General features: G+C 52.2%; 1 protein-coding gene across 2 annotated transcripts in view; it reads left to right on the top strand.

The window, feature by feature from the left end:
• Nucleotides 1-132: 132 nt before the first annotated feature.
• TENT4A (terminal nucleotidyltransferase 4A) overlaps nt 133-27,707 on the top strand; it is a 43,229-nt gene continuing 15,654 nt past the window's right edge. Inside the window, exons 1-4 of one of the 2 annotated variants that reach the window (XM_007451651.1) lie at nt 133-785; nt 24,413-24,536; nt 25,365-25,411; nt 26,283-26,403. In XM_007451651.1, coding sequence (XP_007451713.1) covers nt 133-785; nt 24,413-24,536; nt 25,365-25,411; nt 26,283-26,403 — 945 coding nt within the window. The remainder of the gene's footprint in view (nt 786-24,412; nt 24,537-25,364; nt 25,412-26,282; nt 26,404-27,707) is intronic. The other variant, XM_007451652.1, reaches the window with a different exon arrangement.

The following is a 27,707-nucleotide window of genomic DNA, read 5'->3' as shown; positions in this document are numbered from 1 at the left end:
GGCCGGGGCTCGGGGCGCGGCGGGGGCGGGGCCGGGGCGGACGGGCGCGCGGGCCCGCTGGGCGGCGCGTGGATGGATCCGCGCGTGGCCTGGATCCAGCCCGAGCAGAAGGGGCCGGCCAATGCCCTGTGGATGCAGATCTGGGAGACCTCGCAGGGCGTGGGCCGCGGCGGCTCGGGCTTCGCGTCCTACTTCTGCCTCAACTCGCCGGCATTGGACACGGCAGCTGCGGCGGGGACGGCCGGGCTGGGCGGCGGCGGCCTGGCGGGGCCCGCGCTGCCCGCCGCGTCGCCCCCTCCGCCCGCGCCTGGCCCCGCCGCGCTGCCCCCCGCGCTGCTGACTGCGCTCGGGCCCGCGGCTGAGGGCGCCCGGCGCCTGCACAAGTCGCCGTCACTGTCGTCGTCGTCGTCGTCCTCGTCCAACGCCGAGTCGGGCACGGAGAGCCCCGGCTGCTCCTCGTCGTCCTCCAGCAGCGCCTCGCTCGGCCGGGCGGGAGGAGGCCGCGGCGGCGCCTTCTTCCACTTCGCCGACGGTCCTTCGAGCGGCCCCGGCGCGGCCAACGGGCACCCCGGGCCGCGCGGCCCCGCGCCCGCCGGCTCCCCGCCGCAGCACCAGTTCCACCCGGGCCGCCGGAAACGCGAGAACAAGGCCAGCACGTACGGCCTCAACTACCTGCTGTCCGGCAGCCGCGCGGCCGCGCTAAGCGGAGGGGGCGGCCCCGGGCCCCAGGCGCCGCGGCCCGGCACGCCGTGGAAGAGTCGCGCGTACAGCCCGGGTATCCAGGGGTGAGTGCGCGCGGCGCGGCGCGGGGACCGGGGAGGGGGGCGGGGGGCGGCGCCCGCCCGTGGGGATCCCGGCCCAGCCGGTCTCGCCACCCCGCCGCGCGGCTCCCTGGGCAGCGCCGCGGGAGCTCGGAGGTCCCCATCCGGGCTCCCGAGGGAGGATGTTGGAGGCCAACGTCCGACTCCCTGGGAGGTTGTTATTTCCATTTTAAACTCCTGTTAACAAACGAGTGAAATGTCCGGATTCTTGCACTAACAGTGTAGGAGAGGGACCGTTGAGTCCGATTTGTGCAGATGTTTTCCTTTTCTCCCTGGCGAAACTGGAAAGGAGGTCGCCTAACTTTCTCTCCATCTCCTGCCACCTCACCCCGACAGGTTAGGGACCTTTTGTCAAAGTGGGGTGCAGATAGGTGTGGAGTTTGTTACCTTGCAGAGAATTATAGTATTGCCAGGAATTTGAATTAAGTGGAAGGTAAATATTGGTTTTCTCCGCGGAAATACATTTGAAAGAGGATTAGATTTTTTGTAACGATACAATTTAACCAACAGCGAATTTAGAAATTACGTTTTCGGGTGGGGGTTTCAATGTTACGGTTTAATTTTGTGCCGAAAGTGATAAATAGCATCATCTACATTTTTTTAAAAAACAAGTTAGTAGCATTCAAAGAAAGTAAAAAAACGTTTGTAGCAAATACTTATTCTCTGGAAAGCGACACCTCTGCTTTACGTATTTCCACATCAGCCTAAAGGGGATTAAAAGTTCCTTTTAGGGTTAGTGCAATTACAGACGCAAGGACTGGTGAAAAAGGTGCGTGTGTGTGTTGTGTTGGAGCAGTCCCAGGTGACGCTGCTCAGGTGTGAGTGCTACTTACCCAGCCCTCTTACCTTCTTGTGCTTTTCTGAGCACCTGGAAACAGGATATCTGTATGTAGGTTTTATGTTGGTATTTCAGGATTTAAATCATAAACTCTCCTTGTACAATCTCATGCTGACTTAAAGGGCATCTAATGATTTTCCTGGGTGTTAGGGCTGGAAAACATTAGAGGCTTAGAAATCCCTCAATTGCTAGGTATTGGAATTATCTCTTCAAGTAACTTTTTCTTTTCATAGGTCTGTTTATTTTGCTTTGAAGTGTGTTGTAAAACACTTAAGTTGATACTACTTTAGAGAGTGTATGATACACAGTAATAGCTGCGTTCTGCAACTCGTTTCACCTGGTGTGGGTTGGAAGCATTACTTTCTTAAATTCCTTTAAGCCTTGAGCATGCACTCAGCCCCAGGGAGGAGCCCAGACTCCTCTTCCCTCTCTTTCTCCAGTTCTTGTAGAACTTTCTAAGGAGAGGTGGTGGGGACACAGTTTCTTCCTTTCTTCTTTTCTTTCTTTCATTTATTTATTTTTTGGGCCGCGGTGGGTCTTCGTTGCTACACGTGGGCTTTCTCTAGTTGCGGTGAGTGGGGGCTACTCTTCGTTGCGGTGCGCGGGCTTCTCATTGCAGTGGCTCCTCTTGTTGCGGAGCACGGGCTCTAGGCGCGCGGGCTTCAGTAGTTGCAGCACGCGGACTCAGTAGTTGTGGCTCGCGGGCTCTAGAGCGCAGGCTCAGTAGTTGGTGGCGCACGGGCTTAGTTGCTCCGCGGCATGTGGGAGCTTCCCCGACCAGGGCTTGAACCCATGTCCCCTGCATTGGCAGGCGAATTCTTAACCACTGTGCCACCAGGGAAGTTCTGGACACAGTTTCTTGATGTATGGCGTTAAACGTAAGAGTTCTTCGGGGGACCTGTAGGTTTCCAGCTTGTCTTGTAACTGGAATTGACTCTGTGTCTTAGCACTTGGAAAACAGAAGGTGCGTGGTCTTTGCTTGTAGAGCATTTTTGGGCCCAGACCGTCTGGAGTCCCGCTTCTTCCTCTCATGAGCTGGCAGCAGTGCCAGTGTGATGCCCCTGTGCAAACTCCTCAGGCTCTGGAAGCTGTTTCCTCACCCATAGTTTCTAGTACGCCTCAGTACATAGGTTGCTATCGCTTTCCTTAATAATAAAATGAGCCTACTACCTGCCAGGTGCTGCCCTGGGATCTGGGGGCGGGGTCGGCATGGGAGACACAGCCTCAGCACCCTGACTTGGAAATCTGAGTCCAGGTTGCCCGCACCTAGGGCCTATGAGCCCTGCCTGTCTAGTCTCTCTCTGACTGTCCTCCTCACTGTCACGTGGCCTGTTGTCGTCTCTAGTGAGGTTGCTCATGAACCCTGAGGTGGTCATCACGCCTTCTTGCCCACCTTGGACCGTTCCCGGCACGGCCAGTGGGCTTCTCTCCTCTGGCAGCAGCTTGGGTCAGGTCCCACCCCGGGCACCTCCCTTGCCCCCCTTACGTTAGAGGCAAAGCCTGATACCCGGCCTCCTTCCCGGGTGCTGCCCCTCTGGGCCCTGCCTGGGGTCTCCACTCCCTCTCTGTCTGGGTCCCCCACCTCCACCCCCATCAGCCTGTTAGAAGTCGGCTCCAAGTCATGTAGGGCTGAAGAGTGGGCTCCGAAGCGGCCAGGAGTTCTGTGTTTCGGCCCACCTAAATAGGCGGGTTGTGTTGGCCACCCTTCCTTGCCCGCCTCTATGGGTGGCCCTGGGCCTGTCCACTCTCTGCCATCCCTGCCTAGAGGAGGAGCCTGCTAGGACTGCCTGTCACGTGCCTGGAAGGGTGAGTACCCTACGCTTGGTTCGCTGCTCTGAATCCTAGCGGAATGCCTATCTAGAAGGGCGGAGCGGAGGAAGAGTGCCCCGGAGGGAGGTGTCGTCCTTCGTGAGCAGACATTTCCACAGGCCTGCTGGGCTTCTCCAACTGACTTTTTGGTATCAAGAGATAGCTGTGTCTGGAACTTTCTCCAGGCTACCAGCCTACCGAGAGTGATGAGGAAGGCCACCAGAAGGTCCCTCACTTGTGGCTTAGACAGGGAAAGAACTGAGATAAGAGATCGCCTAGACCAGCCAGCAGAAAAAAATCTTGTTGATGAGAAGTTGCTCATTCCATCTAGTCTCAGGACAGCATTTCTGGAAAGACAGTGTCTGCAGTCCTCACGAAAGGGTAAAAGCAGTTGGTGGTGGGGGGTGGGGTGTGAGTAGCGTCAGCTGAACCCCACTGGGCCTTTGCCTGGTAGCCCATGTAGCAGCTGGCACCATCCCTTCTTTCTTGGGGGAGGTTTCTGCCCTTGGGAACTTTGCCTGGCGGCTGCCTTGTAAGGTGACCAACCTGTTTGCATCCTGAGTAAGACGAAGAAAAAGCAGGTGAAAGTGCACAGGAATTAGTGTGAGAACCTTCAGAGTGGAGAAGGGCAAATTCTTGTTTTGCAGCTGCTGCTGGTTCTAGTTCTTAGTCAGTTTCCTTGGTTGAGCTCTCAGTCTTGAGACTGACCCTGAGCATGTGTCCTGGCCTCCGGCTGCCGCCACTCTCTCCGGCCCGGTCTTCTGACCCAGCAGTACTTTGTGACTTTGCCTGGGTCAGTCTCAACAGCTTCAGAAACCTTCCCAGTTCAAAGGTAAAGAGAAGTCCTGCATAAGTGAGAGTGGGAGCGTGGACCTCAGATACTCTGCTGCATCCTTCCTGGTGCCCTGTAGACCCCCAGGAAGGAGCTTCTGGAATGGGAGAGAACCCAGCGCCCTGGTGGATGCCTGCAGTCCGGGCCCTGCCCTGGCTTGTGTTCAGCGTTTGCCCTCTCAGGCCTGCCCGCAGTGTGCAGAGTCACACGCAGCACCCTCCCTGCAGGTCCCTTGACAGTATTTCATTTTTTTAACATCTTCTGTTCCCTCAAAGAAAATTCACTTAGCCTGAAGTTTGTGAGAAGCCGACAGATGTTGTTTCGGAGGAGAGGCCAGTGTGCCCTGCTGGGCCGCGGCCTGGGTTCTTTCTGACTCCACGCATGTTCTCTTTTCTCCTTTCTCCCGAGTCAGTGCCTGGAGAAGATTCAGGATCCCTCCTCTCCCTCTGTGCCTCCAGCCTGACGTGGCACTACCTGCAGTCCAACGAATGGCCTCCCGCGGCTCGTCCTTAGGGGACCAGTGGGAGGGCACAGGTGAAGGGCCAGCAGGACCTTCCATGGACCATGGCTGTCACCACTCTTGTTGCCTTTGTCTCATTCTCATCTCTTCCTGCAAACATCCGGGGATGCACAGGAGTGGTTATTGTGCGATGGTGGCACACGTGGGCCTTGTTTTCTGAGTGTTCATTCTTGGAGGCCCCGAGGGTGACGCGCTGGGCACGAGTTTGCCGCTGCACTGACCATTCATGAAATTAGCTCCCGCTCGGACACTCCTCCCTGCATGAAAGTTGCATCCTTGTCCCTGCCCCTCGCGCCACGGCCAGTCTCTCTGCAAAGTGAAATTGAAAATCCAGCACAAGATGGTGGCTGTGACAGTCAGGGAAAGTGATGCCTGGGCGCTGGTAAAGGAGAATGGGCAAAGCTAGCACAGCTGACGCTCGGAGATGGGGCTGCTGGGGAGGGGGAGGGGCGGGACGGAGCTCTGGAAGTGGAGGGTCAGGATATGAGGAGTCCTCTGAAAAGTGGGCCCTCGAATGATCTTGTAAATGGCCTCCCGACTGCTCCTGCTGTGGAGGTCAGGGTGGGATAAAGCGGACGACCTGCTGCTGTGAGCTCTGGATGGAAAAGCAGTGCCAAGGCAATGCCATTGCGGCCGCTTAGATGTGACACGTGGTTGTGACTTGATTGCTCCTGAACGTAGTTTTAAGTGTTTTAAAGTAAACACGTTTTTCAGAATTTAAGATCTGTTTTTCAAAGTAAAGTCTCAGACCTACTTTTGGTCACTGTTTAATATGAAATTTTGGCCCCCGTTTTAAATGGATTCATGTAAATAGAAGGAGAGATAACAGTCGTCCTTGGAAAATAAGGCTTTGTGCGCTGTGGTTAGGTCATTATGGTTTAAGATTTGGGTTTTGGGTTGTGAGGTAGAAGAGGGTTTTAGTAAACAAAAACCTGTGATGTTCAGATTCAGAAGCTTGATTTTGATGGTACAGCCAGAAGGCAGGCTCACCGGGGAGGGGTGACTGAATCTCTCACTGGAGTCATAGGAGGTTGTCATAAGCCACGGCGTCACCTGGAAATTGCCACTGGCCAGCACAGCTGTGCAGAGGCCTGCCTAGAAGACTCTGGTCAGCTTGTCAGGGATTTCTCAGAAGGCTGCTGAGTGGGTGTGGCACCCGAGGAAGGGCAGGTGGGTGGTCTCGGTAATCGAGACAGGTGCCCCAGACATCTGCCCCCAGTACGAACAAGCCTCCAAGTGAGGTGCTCACAGGTGCCTCTCCCCAATGGCTTGGGATTTGCACTGAAAAGGAAATGTCTTATGCTAGGATTTCCATGCTGCACTGGTTTGCTGCTGCTGTCTAACAAATGTCCACAGGCTCAGTGGCTTTACAACAGCACTCAATGATGTCTCACAGGTTCTGTGGGTCAGAGGTTGGCGCTGGGGGCTGGGTTCTCTGCGCAGGCACTCCGCTGGCTGAAGTCTCGGGGCTGCCCACTGTGTTCTCTGCCGGGGCTCAGGGTCCTCCTGTGAACTCACTCCTGTTATTGGCATGATTCCATTCCTTGCAGTTATAGGACTGAGGTCCCTGATTTCTTGCTGGCTGCCCGCTGGGGCCTCTCTCAGCTCCTTTAAGCCACCTGCATCCTTTGGCTCGAGGCCCTTCCATCTTCAAACCCACCACAGGGCTTTGAATCTCTAGATGGCTCTGCCAGCTGAAGGAAGCCTTTTGCATTAAGGGCTCATGGAGTTGGGTCAGGTCCACCCAGGTGACTGTGTTTAGGGCACGTAACCATACAGCATAATCACAGGAGCAGTGACAATTTTCATCAGGGCCGCAGGTGCCGGGGGTCAGGGTACAGAATCTTCTGGGGGCTGCCTGCTGCACATGCAGGTGTTCTCTCATATGTAGACTTCTATGCTGTGGGAACACAGGTTGTGTTTTTCTTTTCCAACACTTCTCTCCTTTGACTGGACTCCAGCCCATCACGATGACTCTTGCAGATTGTCTGTCCTCTGGCTTGGTTGTCACCCCTGAGCTCAGGGACAGCCAGAGTGATCATAGCTGTGAGTGCCTTTCTGTGCCTTTCTCACGTGGACTGTTATTAAAATATGTCATCTGAGAAGAGGTTATGTGAAAGCCATGGGGATGAACATACGGAAATTACAGCGATTGAAAAGTCCTGTTTGTGAGGTATCCTGCACTGGTCAGCCTAGGAAAGGTGCTGTCCCTGTGCTGGGGGAGGAAGTTCAGTGACTCACCCAAGTCGCCTCAGGAGTCAGTACCTGGATCCCCACAGTCCGTCCTTGCTTTGCAGAAGACCCTGCAGCGCAGGTTAATGGGAGTGGTGTCCTGCCCAGAAGCCCCGCCTCAGAGCTCTGTCCCTTCCTGTGGAGTCACTACTACTCTTAAAAACTGACCCCTGCTCTCCTGGGTCTCTTCGGGGGAAGATGGGCTGCGTCCTAGCCTGCATTCCCAGTGCCAAGCATGCAGCAAGCCTCTGCTGAGTGTCTGGTGAGTGAGTGAATGAAAGAAAGAAAGGAAGAGAGAAGGACTCTGGCAGCTTAGAGGGGCAAGTGAGGTGCGGCCAGTCTGCACAGTTTAAATAAACCAAATGCTAAAAATAACTTTTGCTGTTTGTCTTAGAATTTCTGCAGACTTGATTGCCAACTCTGAAGTTATTTAAATGCGGAATGAAGTGAAATCTATTGCAGTGTATCTGCCTGCCTTCCTGAAGAGTGTGGTTAAATCAGTTTTATGCCTTGTGACAATGTAAAAACAAAACATTCAGCAAAAATTCTATTCTCCGTTAGAAAGGCATCTCCATTTAGTTCCAACTGGTCTTTTTTCTTACTATAAAATTAATACCTGACATGAAAAGTTAGAAAACTTGGTACCTGGTGAGCGTCCTGTCACCTGTTCGCACGCACGTGGCCTGGGCTTCCGAGGCCTGTGTTCCCTTTGCTGGTGGGAGGGGACGGAGGCTGGGCCCCGCCCTGGCCTGCGAGGCTTGGCGCAGAAGTTTATCCTTCTCTGCACTGACAGGGTGGACTTGACTGAGGGCTCTGAGGTTCCCCCTGGTGGGGAGGGACTTTGATGTTCGGCACCATGCATTTTTATTGTGGGTTTGTGCTCTGTTTTAATTCCCAAATCAGCTGCTCCGAACAATCATTTAAGCTCTCTGTGCTTTGAGATCAGAGTTAATTTCCTGAGTGATAACATGTGGATGTAGGTAGTTTATATCTTTTCACGTTTGAAAGAGATTTCAGGTGATCTTAATGTTTCTGGAATCCTGGGAAGCTGAAGGAATGGCTAGCATGCTAGTAACTAAAGGGAAGTGAAAAATAGAACTACTTGTGCGTTTTTGTTTCTTCCATCCCTTTAGCATCGGGAAGCATGTGTGAGGCCTTGAGCTTGCCGGCTAGCCTGCACCTCAGGTAGCCTGGCTCCCGGGTCTGGACATGGCTGGCTTCATCGAGGGTTCTGACTTCTGAGCCTCAGCATCCCACCCGTGGAGCAGGGCCTGCCCCACTGCCCTCGCAGGGCTTATTAGAGAAAGGGGACGTGGGCTCCCTGTGTGAGTGGTCACGTGGGGGAATTAGGGCTGCTCCTTTCCTTTTCTCCTCTCTTCTCTAAAGAAAAGGAAACCAAACTTCTTGTTGCCAACCGGATACAGACAGCTTTCCCTCTCAGGCCAAAACTTTTCTCTTGGAGAGACTGCTGAAGACTTGCAGTTGGTGTCTTCAGGGCAGGCAGCAGGCACAGCTGGAGACAGACCCACCTGATGCGTGGAAATGCTTTCTCCTTTTGAGCCAAGGCAAACTTTTCTATTTTTAAAAATTTGAACAATGCCTGAGTCATGTGTCCTCTAGGTTTTTAAGTAAGAATCTTGTCTTCCCAGAGCTTTCAAGGTTTTCCTGATGTATTTATCAGGTATGTGTGTGCTGCCCTGTGTAACTTGCTTAGAGTTGTTTGGGATTTTGGTCTTGTTCTCTGCAGAGTGGAAGGAGTGGATGTTATGCTATTTCTCTGAGCTCTTTGCAGCTTTTAGCACATGTTCTGTGTATAGTGCAGGAAGCAAAAGTGAGGGCCTGGGAAGGTCAGAACTAGAACAGCACCATCTGTGGAACATTCTGTGAGATGGGGGGGGGGCTTAGTTCTGTGCTGCCCGGTATAGTAGTCGCCGGCCACGTGTGACCACTGAGCACTTGAAATGTGACTGATGGGATTGAGGAACTGGCTTTTAATTGTTTTTAATTTTAGTTGAAATTTAAATGGTCTTATGTTTGGACAGCACCGAACTGCAGTAACTTTAGATTCCTTACTTGGAACACAGATTCCTTACTTGATTCAGTAACTGCTGCCTAAATAAATCCAAACTCAAACAGCAGCAAAAGCTGCGCTACTCAGCAAGTTGCCACTGGAAAGCTCCAGAAATTGTGTTGCTGCGTTTCTAGTATAAATCCTTTTCAGAGGGCTGCTGTTTCAGTAACACATGAAGCATAAAATGGGTTCCTACGGCTCGGAGTGTCTGGTCCAGCAGGCAGGTGGTGGTTCTCTGCACACGGGCTAATGACATAATCCAGCCTCTTCCCACCGGGCAGTGTCCTTGGGCAGCAGCAGCAGAGCACAGGGACTCCAGCATGGGGTCGGCCCTCTGCACGAGGTTCCTCCCTGAGTTCTCAGAGCAGGCCCATGAAACGGGTAGTTTTTCTCTTGCTTTGGAGACAGAAAAGCAAAGCCTAGACAGGCTAATGTGATCTGGCCAAAGGTGCTGCATGTGGAAATGTCAGTCTAGCTCTGACATTGGGGAGCTGCAAACAGTTCTTAAACAAAGAGCTTAAACGAAGTTCCTGAAACGAAGGAGCCGCCCCCAAGACGCGGGGATGGAAACTAGTAGCTTGCTCTGCAGACCTAGCTTTTGTGTGTCTGCTGAGGGCCATTTGCTTTTCTGCCTTCCTAGAGAGAGCAGACTGGGGGAGGGGGCCCAAGTCCTCCCATAAGGACTTTGCTGGTCAGGTGACCAATGACAGAGATGCAGGAGATGGGTGGGGGAGCACTGGGGGAGGCCCCGGGGACCAGAAGCCCATCCTGCTGCTGTAGTACAAGGAGTTCCTGCTTCCCCCAGAAGCTGCCTGGGGGCAGTCGTGGTGGAGGCAGCAGGGCTCCTGCCATCTGGGTTATTCTTAGAAGTTACACTTTATGAAAAAGGAAGCATCTGATGAATCGTTGGCTTGTGTTTTTCTGGAAGACAGTGGAAAGGCCGAGAAACAGGACTGGTTAGCGTTTGCCGACTGCCTCCTTGATGTCAGGCACTGCCTTCGCTGCAGATCCTGCTTTCTCCCAATTCCCCCGGACAGTAACTCATTTTTAAATCTTGGTAGATGAAGAAGCATCTCGCCGAGGGTGCTACTAGAAGGTAAAAGAACGGGCGCCTCAGCGCAGGCCTGCTTGACAAGAGAGCCCCTGTGTTCGCTGGTGCCTCCCAGGAAGGGGTTGGTGCCCCCAGAGAAAGAGCCAGAAGCAGGAACTTGGTGAACTGGCGGGGAGGGGGGGGTGGGCCTTAGCGCCACGCACTAAGGAGGATTTTGGTTACTGGCGTCTTTTCTAAACGTAAGCAAACAGATAAAAAAATTGAAGTATAACTCTGAAATGACTGAAATAGAGGGTACCTTGCATGGCTTGTGAAACGCAAAGAAATTCTGAAGTTAGAAATTGTTAGAAATTCTCTCCTGTAAAAACGTGCATGGGTGAGGAATCTGTCTAAAGAGTCGGTGTCTCTCTCGAAGACTGCCTCACAAGAGAGCGACGAACAAAACCTAAGTACAATATGATGGATAGAAATAAGAGTATAGAACTGAGACCAAATTCCAAAGAATGGGGACCTGTGAGAATTGTCACAGGCTAAGGCCTGGAGTGAAGGAAAGCTTGCAAAATTGGTAAGAGTAAAAAGGGCCTCTTGGGATCAGAGTCAGCCCCTCGGAAGTAAGTAAAAAGCTGGGCTGGGAAGACGGCTCAGTGTTCTGGAGCCTTCCGTAGCAGCTGGATGCTTCAGCTTTTCCTCTGCTCCCATTAGGTGAGTGGTCCTCAGTACTTGTCATGGTGTTAATCAGCACTGGCCCTACTGAGCCCTCGCCCCTCCCAGGAGAGGGAGGGGCTCTTGTCTCCTTACTGTGTAGGAGAGGGTGGTATAGGAGAGGGCGTGAGGCTCACACTGCCCATAGGTGCAGAGCTGGCACGGGAGCCCAGGCAGTCTGATGCCACAGCCCGTCTTCTTAACTGCTGGACCCTCGGAGCAAAGAGGGGATTGTCCAAAGAGGTATAACAATAGGAAGAAAACACTTGATTACGTTGAGTTTCAGTCTCTAGGTCAAGAGAAATGACTACTGGCTTCTTAGGAGGGGTAGCAGGCGACATCATGAAGCTCCGCCCCATCCCTGTACATCTCTCGGGCACCCCAGAGATGGGCCCAAGAGGAATCTGAGTAGCTTCCTGCAGAGCCAGCAGCAGGCCCTGGTCTGTCACCCCGCGGCTCTCCAGTGGCTCCTTTATGAACTGGTGCCAGCACGGCTGTGCGTGACACTGTGCCTCTATGGTTCTGTTTGCTCGTTGCTTTAAAATGAGAGACTGATTTGGACTGTGCTTTATGCTGATTTTTAAATAATGGTATTTTTATAAAACAGATTTGTGTGTATTTTTCGGTAAAAACCAGAAAGCTTTAAAAATCACTCAACCCTACCACCCAGAAATAACCACGGACCCATTGGGTGACTGCCATTGTAGACATCTCTCTAAGCCCCGTATGGACGGACACATGCATTGATCAACAGAGATACTTCTATTACAATGTATGTTCTCCTTCAATACAGTTTACTAAATTACTTATTTTGCTTGAAAGCGAAAGTAATGTTCAACTTCAAAAAGAAATAATAGTTTCTAAGAGATGTTGCTGAGACTAAGAATATAAAGAAGATTAAAAACCTTATGTGGCTAAGTGCAAAGAAAAGTTAAAGTTTTAATGAAATCACTTCAGTTTGTCTGCTGCCATGTAGGTTAGCGATGTTAGCCCTTGCTATGGACTGAGTTGTCTCCACTCAGATCATGGGTTGAAGCCACAATGTGGTGGCATTAGGAGGTGCGGCCTTTGGGAGGTGATGGGTTTGGATGAGGTCATGGGTGGGGCCTCTTCATGGGATTAGTGCCCTTATGAGAAAGACCAGAGAGTTCACTCGTTCTCTCTCCACCACATGAGGGCACATTGAGAAGTCGGCAGTCTGTGAGCCAGGAGGAGGGCCCTCTCCATAACCCGGCCTTGCTGGCACCTGGATCTTGAACTTCCAGCTTCCAGAACTGTGAGACATAAATGTCTGTTGTTTAAGGCACCCAGTCTGTGGTATCCCTTTACAGCAGCCCAGGCAGACTAAGACAACCCTTTATGTAGCCTCCCAGCTCCTGACTTGCATTATGTTGTTTGTCTGCCACCATGAGTTAGGCATTTGTATTTTGTTCTGCAATTATGATCACTACCATTTGTTGAGCTCTTACTGAGTGCTAGACCCCATTCTGAATACTTTGTCTGTATTCATTAAATCCTCCTGACAGCGCCACGTGAGGGGGCGCCATCAGCATCCTCATGTTTCACATGAGGAGACTGAAGCCCAGAGCATCTGAGGGTTCTGCAGGGTTTCGTAGCAGATCCTGCCATCCTGCCTTGGCCTACAGTTTGCAGTTGATTAGTCTGGGTTCTGTCTTTGCATAGACTTCATGCTGTGTGCCAGGCTCTCACCGGGACGCCGGCAGCTTTCCAAGTTCTGATGGACATCTTCGGCAGGGATCCAGGGGCCATACTGCCCGGCCCCGCTGCGGAATGGGCTCTGTGCACAGCCCTTCACTCCACTCTGACTGGCCCGGCCTGGTAGCCCTCAGCCCGCTCCACGGGTCCTTGCGGCCCTGCTGTGTTCCGTCTGTGCTGCGTGTCGAGATTCAAGTTTGCACAGGAGAGCTCATGAGCTCCGCGTTCCCCGAAGCCTGCCTGGTGCCTGGAGAACGGGGTCCCCGCTTCACGACCTTGGCAAGCTCCCCGATGTCTCTGGCTGCGAATGTTGTCAGAGACCTGGGGCGAGACTGATGCCGCTTCAGGGAGGTGGTTTCTTCTGGATGCCCGCCTGGCTGCGCCTTCCTCTTGTGCTCACCTGGTCCTTTCTGCGGCATTGGCCCTGCATCAGCCCTTCCTGGACCGCAACTGCCCTTCCACCCGCAGGCCGGGCTCTGCCTTGACCTCAGGGGCTGGTCCCCTGTCGGGCCTTCGGCGCGGCCCTGGTTTCATCTTCCACCTTTTCCATGTGGACGGCTTGACTCTCTTTTCCTCTCTGTCCGTCTTCCTTAAACGGGCCCTTCTCAGGTGTTGGCACAGCGGCTTCTCTGTCCTCTCCTGCATCTCCTTGCCCTCTTTTCACCCTGTGTTTACGGCCACATTCTCACTGAGGTTTTCTGTAGCACGAAGCGTGGGAGTGGATTTTCCTGATCCCGGCTAGCATCTCTTTCCTCACTGGGGTCCTTGTCCTTATGATGTCCTGGGCCCCTTTCTCTTCCTCTTTGTCTGCTGTGCCACGTTCATGGGTTGCCATCTCTGCTGATGCGACCTGAGGGTGTTCTGAGCCCTCTGACATCCCCTAGAACGTTCCCTCTCAGGCCAGGCTGCAGGTTTGAGGGGCCGCTGCGTCTTTGGCCGACCTTCTGGGACCCATTGGCCCCCAGGTGGAGAGTTGAGTCTTGGGGCGAGTCCATGGGCCACCTTGTTGGGGGCCTGAAGTCTGTTCCCTGAATTAGTTCAGCCTCTTAGGGCCCAGCTCATCTGGCCCGGTCCTTTCATGGCCTTGGGGTCCTCAGAAGCCTGGTGTCGTCTGCTCTGAAGTCAGCCCAGGGAACAGAAGACCCTCACTGCTGGTGTGTCAGACTCAGGCTCCCCCTGTCCTCTAGGCCCTGCTGACTTCCTCTCGGGGCCTCCAGGTTTGTCCCCTGATCTTTGCACATCTGGCTGCTTCTTGCCCTTCTGTCTTGGCTCCAGTATCAGCTCTTTGGGAGGCCGTCCCTGACCATACGATATAAAGTAGCCATAGAGACAGCCGTGGCCACCATTTGGAATCTCTGCGTAGTGTGCTTATACTTGGGGTTGATCTTGGTTATTTACTTTGCTCCCTTCTCTGTGCCCCTAACCCAACTCAGCGAGCATGGGGGAGTTACCGATTCTGTCTTGCTCACTCTATAGCCTGTGTCAGAGCAGCACCCGGTCCATCGTGGGTTGGCAGTAAATAACTGTACAGTGATGACTTGCGTCTGCTTTCTGTACTTCAGTATCGACTTAAACCTTTGGATCCGTTAAGTTCTGTGCTTTGCCCTCCCTTACTCCCTGCCTTTCTATTTTTGCTAGTTTTCCAGTGCTGTTGTGTTGTCCTTTTTCTTAACATTTTTTTCTGGTCATCATGGTGGGGTCTTGGGAGGTTGATATGTGCTCTTCCTGCCGTCTTGAGCCAGAACCCTGGAGCCTGTCTCCTGAGACTTGAAGAGGTAGACACGCCTAGTTCATGCTGAGCAGAATTGGTACAAATGATTTACTGCCTCCTTTACGCTGGATGGAGACATTCCTTCTGATTGAATGAAAAGTAAACATTTGATAATTAAAAGTTATGTTTTTATTTTTCTGAAACTGTAGATCAAGCTTTGATATGTATGCAAATATTGGGTACAGGGACATTAAGTAGCTTTAATTAGAGCAGACGCTCAGATATGCTGACACTCAGGCGTGTGGGGAGACCTGGCTTTCGTGTGGCCATGCGCATTGGCGCCTGGCGGTGACGAGCGCCCACTCTGGTCACATCTGCAGGCTGCACGGGACTGGACACAGGCTTAACGAGTGCTTTGCCACTCTTGGTGACGTGGAAGGTGATTGGCATGTCCTCCGTCAGGTGTGTTACACACATGGGCTTTCCTGTCCTGACAGTCATTGGGATGACTTGTCCCACCAGGACAGTGTCTCGGGGAGAGGCTGCGCACGTCTCGCATCACCTGGCATCACCGTCTAGCATCACTTAGCATCACCGGCCGAGGGGTCAGGGCCAGGGAGGGAGCAGCTAGCGCCGTGGAAGTGGAGCTGAGGCCCCGGAAGTCTGCAGGAGGCAGATGGGAGGGGCAGTCGATGGGGTGTGGAGGCTCCGGGGCGCACTCTGAGCAGTGTGAGCACAGACACACTGTAGAGGTTCATGCCAGGAAGTTTCACGCCAGACGTGAGGCTCAGGCTGGTTGTCCAGCTTCTGAGCATCTGTAAAACGGGAGGTGGTGGTGGTTCTCAGGATCATCCTCGCGAAGCGTGTCATACGCTGACTGGACAGAGCAGGCAGGTGGTACGTGTCAGTTACTTATCATCATAATAAGAATACTGGTAGGATAGTATCACTAATGAATTTTAAGTTTCTAAGTCTGAATATAGCCTCAGAATCCTACTCAACACAGCTGTCTGACAGCAGTGCCGTCGATGGCACTGGGACAGTGGGGAAACCTGTTAGCTGTCCCTGGTGTGGTGTGGCCAGAGAGGGTTGGGGTAATTGAGAGAACACCCCCTTCCTCACAGGTTTCTGGGTTCAGTCATCCACATCTGCAGAGGTTTTTCTGGGATTGTAGGGTAGCTTTTTCAGGAGCCCTGTCTTTTGGGAGGGGGGTGTATGCTAAACCAGTGACTTGGGGTGGCACTAGAACCAGAACTTTAGGGGTGAAGGGGCCTTTAGCGTTGCTGGACCTTGGAGCTGAGCAGAGTCACACGAGTAGTTCCCTTGGCCCCCAGGGTGCCGGGCATGGGCTGAGCCAAAGGGAAAGCCCACGCAGGTTTGGCCTTAATGTAAAGGCCAAAGGCAGCTGGTCTCAAAGAAGACTTAAGCACAGCGATGTCTGCCCTTTGATCTTTGGAGTAAAGTCAGTGTCAGTAAAGCTGACATGATGACACTTTTTCTTGGCTATGATTATAAAAGCAATAAAGTACTTACTGAAGAAACTTGGAAAATACAGAAAGGAAACTACCCATAATTTTCCTGTTGTTAATACTTTCCTGTTCTTAACAGAGCATATGTCTCTCTTATTTTTAATGCTACTTTAAATGTGTCATTTTTGTATGTTTGTTTAAATCTAACTCTAGATAAGTGATTCCTCCTGTCTTAAAAAGCTCTTTTAGGGATTCCCTGGTGGTGCAGTGGTTGAGAGTCCACCTGCCGAGGCAGGGGACGTGGGTTCGTGCCCTGGTCCGGGAAGATCCCACATGCCGTGGAGCGGCTGGGCCCGTGAGCCATGGCCGCTGAGCCTGCGCGTCGGGAGCCTGTGCTCCGCAGCGGGAGAGGCCACAACAGTGAGAGGCCCGCAAAAAAAAAAAAAAAAAAAAAAAAAGCTCTTTTAAACAATTTTTAAAGATGGAATTGAATTGATGTATATTATTTCCTAAATAACTAGGGAGAGATGTTTACAACTTGTCACTTTTTGTAAACAGCCCATAGTGCGTATTTCTGCATGTTTCTGTATGTTGGGCTACTTCCTGAGTGTGGCTTCACAGCCCTGTGGCTGAACGTCAAGGTCGAGAGCTGCACAGCTCTGCGTTTGAGTCCTGGTTGTGGAATCTTAGGCCATTTACCATCTGTCTAATGAATAGTTTTCTTAAAATCTGTAAAATCTTAAAATCTGTAAAATGGAGAAAATATTGAATAATACTTGCCTCAAGGACTATTTGGGAGACTAATGAAAATGCTGGTAATGTGGATGGTATTGTGTAGTATCTCAGGGTAGTCATCTTTCCAGGCTCTCACACATACGGATTCCCAAAAGATTATCCAGCTCACCTTCACGAGGGTGAGCATCTCTGGAAATTGGAGAGAGGATATAGCTGTTTTCATCTCAAAAATGATCCAGCTACTTGAGCTAGCGAGCAAGGCTGGGCCATCCTGCTTTCAGACTTGGCGGTTCCCTCCGAGCACTGTGGGCTGCAGGGGTCTGTGCTGTGGCTGTCCGGCGAGGCTGCGTGGCCGGTGGCCTGAAGCAGTGCACGGGGCCCAGCCAAGTGCCTTCTTGGCACCCCCGTGCCCCAGCGGCCCTCCCGGCCGTGAGCTCCTCCAGATTGGGGGTCTTGGAGTGCACTGTGGGTTCCGTAGGACACCAGTGTTGGGGGGCTGAGGCCCACTGGTCGTTCTTGCCCATGATGGGTTGAGGACGTGCTGCCTGAGTGGGGTGCTTCCCTCTAGGTTGCTCCAGCTGTCCCGGCTCTTTTGTTGGTCTGAGCCCTTTCTTTCCTGGGCTGGCCGTGGCCTGGGCCAGGTGCAGCAGTGCCCCCAGCCTGGCTCCTGCCTCCGCCTCCTGTCTGTCACTCAGCTCTCAGGCCCCTCCCTGTGCAGCAGCTTCTCTGAGGGCCTCCCTCTCCCGTTAACATTTTAGAGGCTCTCTCCCTCTAGAGAAGGAGCTGTGCACAGGTGGGGCGCTGCAGGAGTGGAGAGAGGCTGAGGTGCAGACCCCGCGGGCAGGCTGATGGGGGCGCTGGCTCAGCAACAGGAAGGAACGCTCTGGAAACACACAGGCTTTCTGCTTTGCAGTTTCAGTCAGCTTCCTCACACTTTTGAGCTTAGATTATAATCAACCTTTGAAGGTCTGATTCAAGACTTTCTAAATAGTGGTACAGACATTAACTGGCCTGTAACATAATTAAAAGTAAATAAGATGATTTATAATTAGCTTATTAACTGTGTCAAAAAATGGGAGTTTTTTTTTTTTTTTTCTTGCGTTATGCGGGCCTCTCACTGCTGTGGCCTCTCCCATTTGCGGAGCACAGGCTCCGGACGCGCAGGCCCAGCGGCCATGGCTCACGGGCCCAGCCGCTCCGCGGCATGTGGGATCCTCCCGAAACGGGGCACGAACCCGCGTCCCCTGCATCGGCAGGCGGACCCTCAAGCACTGCGCCACCAGGGAAGCCCAAAAAATGGGAGTTTTTAAAAGGACCGTCCGGGCTTCCCTGGTGGCACAGTGGTTGAGAGTCCGCCTGCCGATGCAGGGGACACGGGTTCGTGCCCCGGTCTGGGAAGATCCCACATGCCGCGGAGCGGCTGGGCCCGTGAGCCATGGCCGCTGGGCCTGCGCGTCCGGAGCCTGTGCTCCGCAAATGGGAGAGGCCACAGCAGTGAGAGGCCCGCATAACGCAAGAAAAAAAAAAAAAAAAAAAAAAAAAAGGATCATCCATACCCAAAATAGAAGTGATTCAGTCACTTGCTGCAGGTCTCACTGGTCGCTGCCCAGCAGAGCCCTTCTTTGCAGCTGGTGGAGAGGCAGCTGCTAACGCGGGCTGCCTGGGCAGCCGGGGCACTCAGACTCCGCCGTCTTAGTGTAAGTGCATCCATGCGGGCTTGAAAATCTACCGTAAAACTCCAGTAGTTATAACTCCAAATACTTTCCCCAAGCCGTTGCTTTTGGCGAAAACGCAGACAGTGAGCATTGTGGAGCTGAGGGGAGGGAGCTCCAGCTTCTGAGAAACCGCTGGCTTTTCAAGCCTTTTGAGGGTTTTAAGAAGACTTGGAAGGAGTGGGAGAGGGAGAGAATAAATTAACAGTTGAAGTGAGTTTCTTGTGTTTTCTGTGGCATTTTACATTGTAATCAAAAAGCCTGGTTTTCCACAAGCACTTGGAGTTGAGCAGGTTCCTGGAGGGTGTGGAAGGGAGGCTTGACTCAGGGCAGCAGTAGGGCTGGGCCCTGGGGACAGTGAGTTGGGAGAGATGGATGAGTTAATACTTGAGAGAGCAGCTCTTACCTACAGGACTGGGTGCTGACACGTCTTGTAACCACGTTGGAGGAGGTTGCGTTCATTCATCTGGCTCTTCTGTTCCTTAAAGCAGTGAATGAAATCTGACCTCTGACCATGGCTTTCCTTAGAAAAAGCTGTGGGGATTTCAGATCTAGGGGAGCAGGCAACCCTCTGTGCTTCCCCCTTGCAGACCCGCATCAGTAACTGCTTGGCCTGTTAGCTTTGCCCCTTTTTTGTCCACACTGTTTTATTTTAAATGTACTTCACTGTCCTCGCTTCTAGTCCCTTGTGTCATCGTGTCTCTCACCTGCTGTAGTGCATCTGCCTGTCCTCCTTGTTTGTGTACAGAGACGTCACCGTGGAACAACGTGCAGGTGGCGCTGGGCTGGGAATGGGAGAGGGAGCAGCTGTGCCTGGGGCTGGACACCGAGGCTCCCAGGCCAGGAGGCAGGGAAAAGCCGGCGGTGGGTGCCCCCTGCAGATCCAGCCAGCCTTCCCTGGCTTCCGTTCAGATTTAGACAGAGTCGGGGGACCCTGCAACCCTGCCAGCCCAGCTTCTGAAATCGAAAATCATCCTCTTGAAATGGGTCATCTCTTTTCATGAATAGCTTTATTAGCTATGAAATTAGATAGTTTGGTTCTCTAACTTAACAATCCATCTTTTGCTCTTTAAAAAAGCTCATTGAGTTGGATTTCGTAAATGTTCACAGCAACTGTATATGAGCTGCTGAGAAAGATACGGAAACATTGCTGATCTTGATAAGTTGGGACCAAAAGCAAAAATTAATTTGGGACATGTACTAAAAATTGAAAAGTCAGTCATTACCTTTTGAGTGGGTTTGGCCTCTTACAAGAGAGCGATTGTAAATGAGAAATGTCTTTTTTCATTTTCAGTGAACTTTATTTTCTAATATCTAGATTAAAAGCATGCTTGGTAATAATGTTCAGAAGTTTGTTTTCCAGTAGTTTCATGATGAAAACTAAAATGCACTGAAAACTCTGGTCTCACCATTTTCATCTTTCTTAAAATAGCCAGGAAGTGAATCAGTTCAGGGCTTGCTCCACTGCGTTGTATCAATTTGAGATTCTTCCAGATTGACTCTCAGAGTTGCGTGTGGTCTGTATGGGCCAGTAGTCAAGGCTAGAGTGTCTCAGAATCCACTGCTCGGAGACAAGGCATCAGGCGCATGGTGCTTTCCTGCCTCCGCTGCCCGCAGGGTTCCTTTTGCACACAGACATCAGACCTTTCCCACCGTGCCCCACCTGATGAGACCACTTAAGAGGCTCAAGCCGCCACCACACAAAGCCATCCAGAGCGCCGCTCCTTGCCGGCCTTATCCCTTTAGGGCCCACGGTGGCGTGGGCACTCGGGTCCTCAGCTTAGGATGAGGGCTGTGTTGTGCGGAGGTTTCCAGAGTTCGTTCTCGGCCTTGTGGCTGCAGAGTGGCTGCACGGGCCTCACATGCCAGTGGGTCCTCTCTTGCTGCCCTCTCCCCACAAGATACCTTGTGGTCAGCTTCTGATTCCCATATTTCTTTGGATTTGAGGTGCTATTACTTGCAAAAACCCAACCCATTCGAAGTTGTCTTTTTTTTGAAGGGCAGAAATATTGGGTTGGCCAAAAAGTTCGTTTGGTATTAAGTAAGAGACGCCTTTTTCGTTTTCACCAAGAACTTTATTGAACTACATATTCATTAACTGAGCGAACTTTCTGGCCAGCCCCATATAAACTTCATCTAGACAATTTCCTGCAGATCAGCCAACCTAAAGAGATGCACCGTTATGAAATGTACCATGAAGAAAGAAAAATATTTAGTTTTGCATTGATTTGATGCTCAGCCATTGATTGAAAGATGCATCCCAATTTTAGACATGTTGAAATGTTAAGGAAAAAAGAGTACATTTTCGTGATGACGAAAGAATAGCCTTGCTCAATTCCACAGTTACATCAGTTACTTTGGAAAATGCTCTAATCAGGCACCATTGTTACTAACATCTTGTCGGGCTTTTAAATCCTAGTTTCGTAAATGGAGCAGTGAGTATGTGTTTAAATTACATCAAGAACTATAATGCTTGCTTTTGACAGACATGGCTCTTATTTGGCCACATTTAGCCCTAAGGTTCACCCTCCGAGAAGGTCTCCCCAGGGCCTTCTCCTGGGGCCTGGCGGATGCTCCCTGGCCTCTTAAGTGGCCTGGGCCCTCCAGGCGATCGTCGTTCCTGCTGGTTTTGAGATACCACCTCTCTGACCCATGATGGAGGAATTTTTCCGTGGTGGTCACAGCATAGAAATTTCCTTGGAAGATTTGGAGGCTGAAAGCTAGTGGGGTGACGTGAGCCCTAGGAGATGCGGTGACTAAATTGTGAGCCACGGAGGAGACTTGGGTGTGGTTTTATGTAGACGTCTTGTCAGCTGTGAGCTTTCTCTGAGGTTCTGATATGTGAGAAGAGTAACTGTCCTCGTTTTCAAGTAGAAAAGATCAAAACTTTTCACAGACATAATTCAGCAAAGCACTTTGGAGAACCAAATGCGTGTGTTCAGTGTCGGAAGCAATGGCTGCACACGTGGTCGCTGGCACTTAGTGTGAAAGTGTGTTGTCCTAACCATAATAGGTCGTTTCTTAAAGTGATGAAACTACTTGTAATGTGGTACTGAATACATAATCCCAGCTGTTTTATTTATCACTGTTTACATTTTTTTAAAAGGACAGTTGGCCATTTAAGTAATTTCTGCTAATAAAGCAAGTGATCTGGTACAGGGGTAAACTGTTTCTTGGATGTTGATTTTTGATGACATTGTACAGGGAAGGTAGATCTTAAGTGACAAAGTCATAAGCAAAATATGCATTTTATCAAAACTTGATTCATCCCACACATACTGGTTGAATGCTCACCACGAGCAAGCGATGTTCGGCGCTGAGATCAGGCCCCTGGAGGTACCTTCCCTGGACAGAGCCCTGCTGCAGGGGCGGTCACCACTCCGGCTGGAGGGCGGGGCGCTGTTTCTCCCGCCTGCAGGCTCTGTTGGGCTGCCCCGACCCACAGCTGCACTGCCTGCCCCACCCTTCCCAGCCCTCGGTGCTTCCTCTCTCCTCTTAGCGTTCCTTCCACCAAGAGCCTGAGCCAGAGCAGGCAGCTGCAGGGCTCTTTGAATCTTCCCGGGCCTCATGATGGTTGTTAGACCTTCTCGTGTCTTTCTGCTGCACCAATGGTGCATTACCCTCCAGAGCCACGCGGTCCTCAGGTGGCCCCAGCGGTCACGCAGTGCCTCGCCGGTCCCTGCTTGCCTCGAGGAAGGGCCTGCGGGGGCTGGGCCAGAGCCGCCCTGTCCAACCAGGCCACCCGCAGGATCCCTTCCGTTCCCAGAAGGCAAAGCAAAAATACTCTTCCTAATATTTGTTACAGCTGTTGCTAATTTTTAGATGCAGTTTAATACAAATTTCAGGTAGGCGTTTCAGTAGTGTATCTTATTGGTGGAACCCAACGCTGAAATCAGGAGGCGTGTGCTCTGCTGGCACTCCGCTCTGGGATGTGGGCATGCCTCGGCCTCGTTACTCATCTCTCCTGAATCGGGAGGGGAGGCGTGCTTGCCTGTCACAGAGAAGGGGCGCCCTTCTCTGTGACAGGCAAGTCAGCAGACATCTGACGAGACTGGCACTGTCACACTGGGCGGAGTCCGTGCCTCCTGGGAAGCCGACGGGCGACTTTTCATGTTGCTGTTTCACATGTGACAGCCTCTCCACCCTGCAGGCGCAGACTGGCAGTGACATTTTGGCAAATCGGAATGGCCTGTTTCCTAGATGCTTTAATGTGTTACATTTGCGGGGTGTGGACAGGGCTTTGCCACGCGCCAGGTTTGCTGTCCTTCCGTGTCTCTGGGCCAGTTGCTTAGGTGCTCTAGGCCCATATCCTTATCTGACGTCTCTATGCTTCTGTACTCCTGGTGGTATCAGAGCAGCGCCGAGCTCTCAGAGAGTGTGTGCTCTTAGTACTTTGATGGACTGACTTCTCAGCGAGGTGACGGCTGGTCCAGTGGCACGTGCTGTTGCCCCGAGGAGCCCTGTGCTGTCTCCTGACAGCTGCCCGGTGACAGTGTTACTGTCACTTACTAACAGGGGGAGGTCCCTGCTGTGGTCACTAACGTGACACATCTGGTCTTGCTGATGACATTGCCGAGCGCTGGGAACCATGGGCCACACTGCCGACGTGATGTGCCTGCTGAGCTGCTGGAAGAGATGCAGTTAAAGGCTTAGGATGTAGTTGGCGCTGGGTAGTTGTTGAGATGTTAGAAGCTCTACCTTGATAAATCGTGGAGTTGGGTAGATATTTTGGGAAAATTACTGCATTTTAATGTTGCATGACTTTCTACCTTTCTGGGCTTACTAAAAACGGGACTCGCGGCTGAATCAGCAGCATGCTTGGGGTGAAGTTTTGCGTGATTTTTTTTTTAAAAATTAAACGTGATAACGTCAGGGCTCCAATCAGTGATGGCCTCACTGACCTTGCAGATGCACCGTGAACAAGCGTGTCGGGCGTTTATTTCCTGTGTGTGTCCCATGTGTGCTGTCAGCGGCTTCGAGTAGCTTTTAAACTGAGTGTCAAGATGGTCACTTCAAGTGAGTAGTGGGGGTGGCAGTCCTGAGGGTGAGAGAGTGAGGTTGGCCTCAAACAAGAGCCGAGGGAAGGTGAGATGTTAGACATCCTGTCCTTACCTTTGTCGTTGTCGTTCGGCACTGGAAGGTCCTGTTAAGTGTTGTCTGCTGTCGGGTGGACTGTCTTGCTAGCTGTTGAGCTAACATGATAGTATTATTGAACAAATTTCATTTTGTCTTCTCTTTTCCGTGCTAATAATCAAACTTAGAATGGAAGCAGCTAGATTTGACTTGACGTAATTCCTAGGATCGGGTTATTTGCTTGCCCGTCTTTAAATCCCTAAAAGTAACCGAGGGTGACCTGTCCTTCCTTCCTGGGTCTGCGGCCCAGATCCTTGCCTGAGACTTAACTCCCCGTGGCCACCGCCGGGGGCTGGCAGAGACGTGAGTTTTGGGGCAGGGGTGTGAGGCAGCTTTTGGAGCCTGCTCCTTTCTCCTGAAACCATTGCTTTTTAGACCTTTGTTAGGAAAGACCGAGAGGGAGAGAGGGCCGAACTGACTCGTGTCCCTGCACACCTTGGTGCTGGCCTCCTTGTGGGAATCTTGAGGGGGGATGCTCCAGTGCTGAGTTGAGTGGGGCTTTCTGCCCGAGAGACGTGGTCGTGGGCCCTGGGTGCTGGGTCTAGGGTGTTGTCCGCTGGTGGGCCACGCAGACCTGGCTGTTGAGACTTGGGGCCGCCAGGCTCCCGAGGACACATGTCTTCCTGGCCTGGCCTGTCTCAGACCCTTTAGTGAGGGTGCCCATGGGTACAGAGCACAGCCCGGACAGGGTGAGAAACCCACTGGGTTTCCCTGTGCTGCCTCAGTTGGGATCACCCTCCATCTTTCACGGATGGAGTTCTCTCAGTTCGTTCATGTAAAGTCCCTGAAATGTTTCTTTTGAATAAGCCTTTAAATGCCAATTGAAAGTTTTGATATTTATATCAACAAAATTCGCTCGCGTTACTCTGTGGTGCTAAACTGTACCGTGGAATTTCATCCACCACAGAGTGTTCATTTCATTATATACTTTCAGAGGAAACAAGAAACTGGATTTTAAGTGGCCAGAAATATATTTTAGTGTCATGCTGATCTGATAGCAGAATGAGAAGTGTGGTTAAGTTTAATTGTAACTCTAGTGTGTTTCTCTTTTATCCGCTAGACTTCATGAGGAAATAATTGACTTTTATAACTTCATGTCCCCTTGTCCTGAAGAAGCAGCCATGAGAAGAGAGGTGGTGAAAAGGATCGAAACTGTGGTTAAAGATCTTTGGCCAACGGCTGATGTGGGTATACCCTTTGCACTTCTGTGTCGCTACAAGTTCATGTCAGCACCCTGTGGCTGCCTGTGTCTGTGGATCAGTGCAGACGTGGCCGAGGCCATGCTTCCAGGTTCCAGGGGGTCCTGAGATGGGTGGCCGCCCTTACCGAGGAGCTGGTTAGAGACGCACGTGCCCTGCCCCTGCCCAGTCAGAAACCCTGGGCCTGCCCAGGTGGGATCTCTGCCGAACTTGCGTGGTTCTGACACCTTCAAGTGTGAGGACCATCAGCCCGAGGGAATTCCTTTTTGGAACAGTGTGGTTATTCTTCCTGGTTTAAGTTTACCTTAAGATGAGAAGTTTTACCTCTTCCCTGCGTCACGCATCCTAGTGTGTGTTCCGTTTTGTGAAACTACACACTACTTTTCCAGAGAGCAAACGCGTGTACGTTGAGATGCGGTCTGTGGGCACTTGGAGCGCGGGACCAGCGGGAGACGGCCCTCTGGCCGGTCCCAGGTTTCCCCTCCAGGGCACAGTGACACACGGCACTTTCGGCTTTGCACTTCGGTGCCCTGGGACAGAGCCCTGCCCTGTGCCTTCCACAGGCTTGAGCCACGGGGCTCTCAGCAGGTCCTGGCTTTGTGGGCTGTGGGCAAGGCCAGGAATTGTTACGCCTCTTAGTGCTGAGTTGTTAAAGATTCCTTTCCGGAGCTGGCATTTACCTTACAGACTGAGAGGAGTTTGTTTGAGGAGTTTGTTTGACAGCTGGGCCCTCGCAGCAACGCGGCGGTGTGAGAAGGGGCAGGGGAGGGCCGTCCGCATGGCCGCATCTGAGGTGCTCCCTCTCTGTTGCAGGTGCAGATATTTGGCAGCTTCAGCACGGGCCTCTATCTTCCCACCAGGTGAGGCCCAGCTGCACCACCGCGCGGAGGACCAGGGTTGGGTCTGCATAGCCGGGTGGGTGTCTGCATGCGTGTAAAGGCTAAAGTAGGTTCCTTGCATTCCAAGCTAAGGCTAGAGACGCAAGCCAAAGGAAGAGACGGTGGAGCACGGAGGGGAGATTGCAGGAAATAAAAGTTTAATGACCGTTGTGGTAACTGACTGCTTTACATTCTTCCTCTTGCACTTAATGTGGTGGGATACAGAGCGCTGGCTCCTAGGAGCCGGGGGAAGTGAGAGCCATGGGAGCAAGTGCGATAGAAGACGGTCTGAGACTTTTGGATTTGTTTTTGAAAAATTCATCTTATGTTTTAATGAAGATTCAAGCAAACTTCTACTTGAACAGTATTTTGTAAGGATTTTTATCAGACAGAAAAATGTCAAAGAAGTTTGCATTCTAAAGCCGTTCTCCAGTGTACCCTCGTCAAGGACTATTCAGTGTCTTAGTTTTATGTGCATCGTTTTATTAAAAGCTTATATTCTCCCAAGCCACTGTTAACGCTTGGAGGCTAAAGAGGCCACAGTCTCAGGATTTGGGTTGGCGTTGGCAGGGCCAGCGGGGAACTGGACAGATTCGAGGTGTCCAGGAGCCCGGGCCACCGCAGCCGTGAGGGCCTCGGTTGCCTCGGGGTGCAGGAGACTCGGTCAGCGTTTGCTTTCCGCCTCTGTTACGAGTGGCTCGTCAGCTGCGCTCTCTCACCGAGCGGGAGGGGCTTCCCGGCACGCCATCTGCCTCTCGGAGGACCTGCGGGCCTGTGCTGGGGCGCCGGCTGGCCACGTGTGCTGCCGTGTGGGGAGGCGGGCAGGGCTCACACTCGCTTTTCTCCCACCCAGCGACATCGACTTAGTGGTCTTTGGAAAATGGGAGCGCCCTCCGCTGCAGCTGTTGGAGCAGGCCCTGCGGAAACACAGCGTGGCTGAGCCGGGCTCCATCAAGGTCCTCGACAAGGCGACGGTAAGTGCGGGTTCTGGGCCCCGGGCCCGTGCAGGGGCTCTGCGCGCCTGCAGGCAGCCTGCGTCCCATGGGCTTAGCTGATGTGGCCACCGGTTTCTGGCTGCGTGTTTGAAGACTTCCCTACTTGTAGTGTAAACACGCTTGTATTTTTTTGTGGTTAGGAGTTGAAGCTGAGAATGTTTAGACACCATCTGAAGTACAAGTTGTGAGAGCACCAAACTGTTCCTGCTCTGAAATGTATGATGGGGTCGTCTCTTATGAGGCCGTGTAAGGAAAAGATATTAATACCCGAAATGAGACAGATTCAGGGGCTGCCTTTTGTGGAGAACGTAGCAGAATGATTAGACTGTGGCATTTATCACGTAGAAAAAGATGACCATTTGCCAAGTTCTACTTCAGAGAGAGAAGCTTGTCTGTTCCTTTCATCGTTCCAAAACTGTACACGTGTGAAAACTGTGCTTCTCTCGCGAAAAGATGGAAGATGAGGCAGCTTTGGAAGCACGGGCCCAGGTTCACCCTAGTCCAGGGCCGCTGACAGCTCAGGAGCTCCGTGTTACCTGCCTGTTGTGTGCGGGTTATCAGAGTCTCGGCTCTGCCCTTCTGTGGCTCTGCCGTTTGTCCCGTTGCATTGGCCCCTCGACAGTGCACGGTGGGTGGCCGGCGGTCTCTGACCAGGTGTCCTTGTTTAGGTGTAGAGCAGCTGAGGAGGCTCAGCCTGATTGCCCTGGGTTCCAGAACTTTCTGGAGGACAGACCATGTGCTGAATAGATGCTTCAGGAGCTGCGTGGTCAGGTGGCCTCATTGCTGTCACACAACTCCTCAGCTGCTGGAGGCCCGTCGTAGGCCGAGGAGCAGGGTCCACCTGCGCTTTTCCACAAGCGTCAGCTGTTGCCAGGCAGCCCTCTCTGCCGGGCAGCCTCACCGGCATCTCATCACGGGCTCTGAGCCTAGTGTGAGAGCTGTGTTTAAGGTGAAAACTGGTCTATTTTGAACAACCATCAGAAAATAAGTATTGCAGTGTTACTACTAATCTCCAGAATCTGGGGCTTCAACACATGAGCAAGGGGGAGAGAGTTGGGGGGAGAGGGGGGGAGAGAGAGAGAGAGAGAGAGAGAGAGAGAGAGAGAGAGAGAGAGAGAGAGAGTGTGAGTGTGTGTTTGTGTGAGAGTGTGTTTGTGTGTGTGTGTGTGACAGAGTATGAGAGTGTGTGTGTGTGAGGAGAGAGAGAGAGAGAGAGAGAGAGAGAGAGAGAGAGTGAGAGTGAGAGAGAGTGTGAGTGTGTGTTTGTGTGAGAGTGTGTTTGT

Source organism: Lipotes vexillifer, unplaced genomic scaffold (genome assembly GCF_000442215.2).
Source record: "Lipotes vexillifer unplaced genomic scaffold, Lipotes_vexillifer_v1.1 scaffold1463, whole genome shotgun sequence".
Classification (NCBI taxonomy): domain Eukaryota; kingdom Metazoa; phylum Chordata; class Mammalia; order Artiodactyla; family Lipotidae; genus Lipotes; species Lipotes vexillifer.
This window is presented reverse-complemented; position numbering and strand designations above follow the sequence as displayed.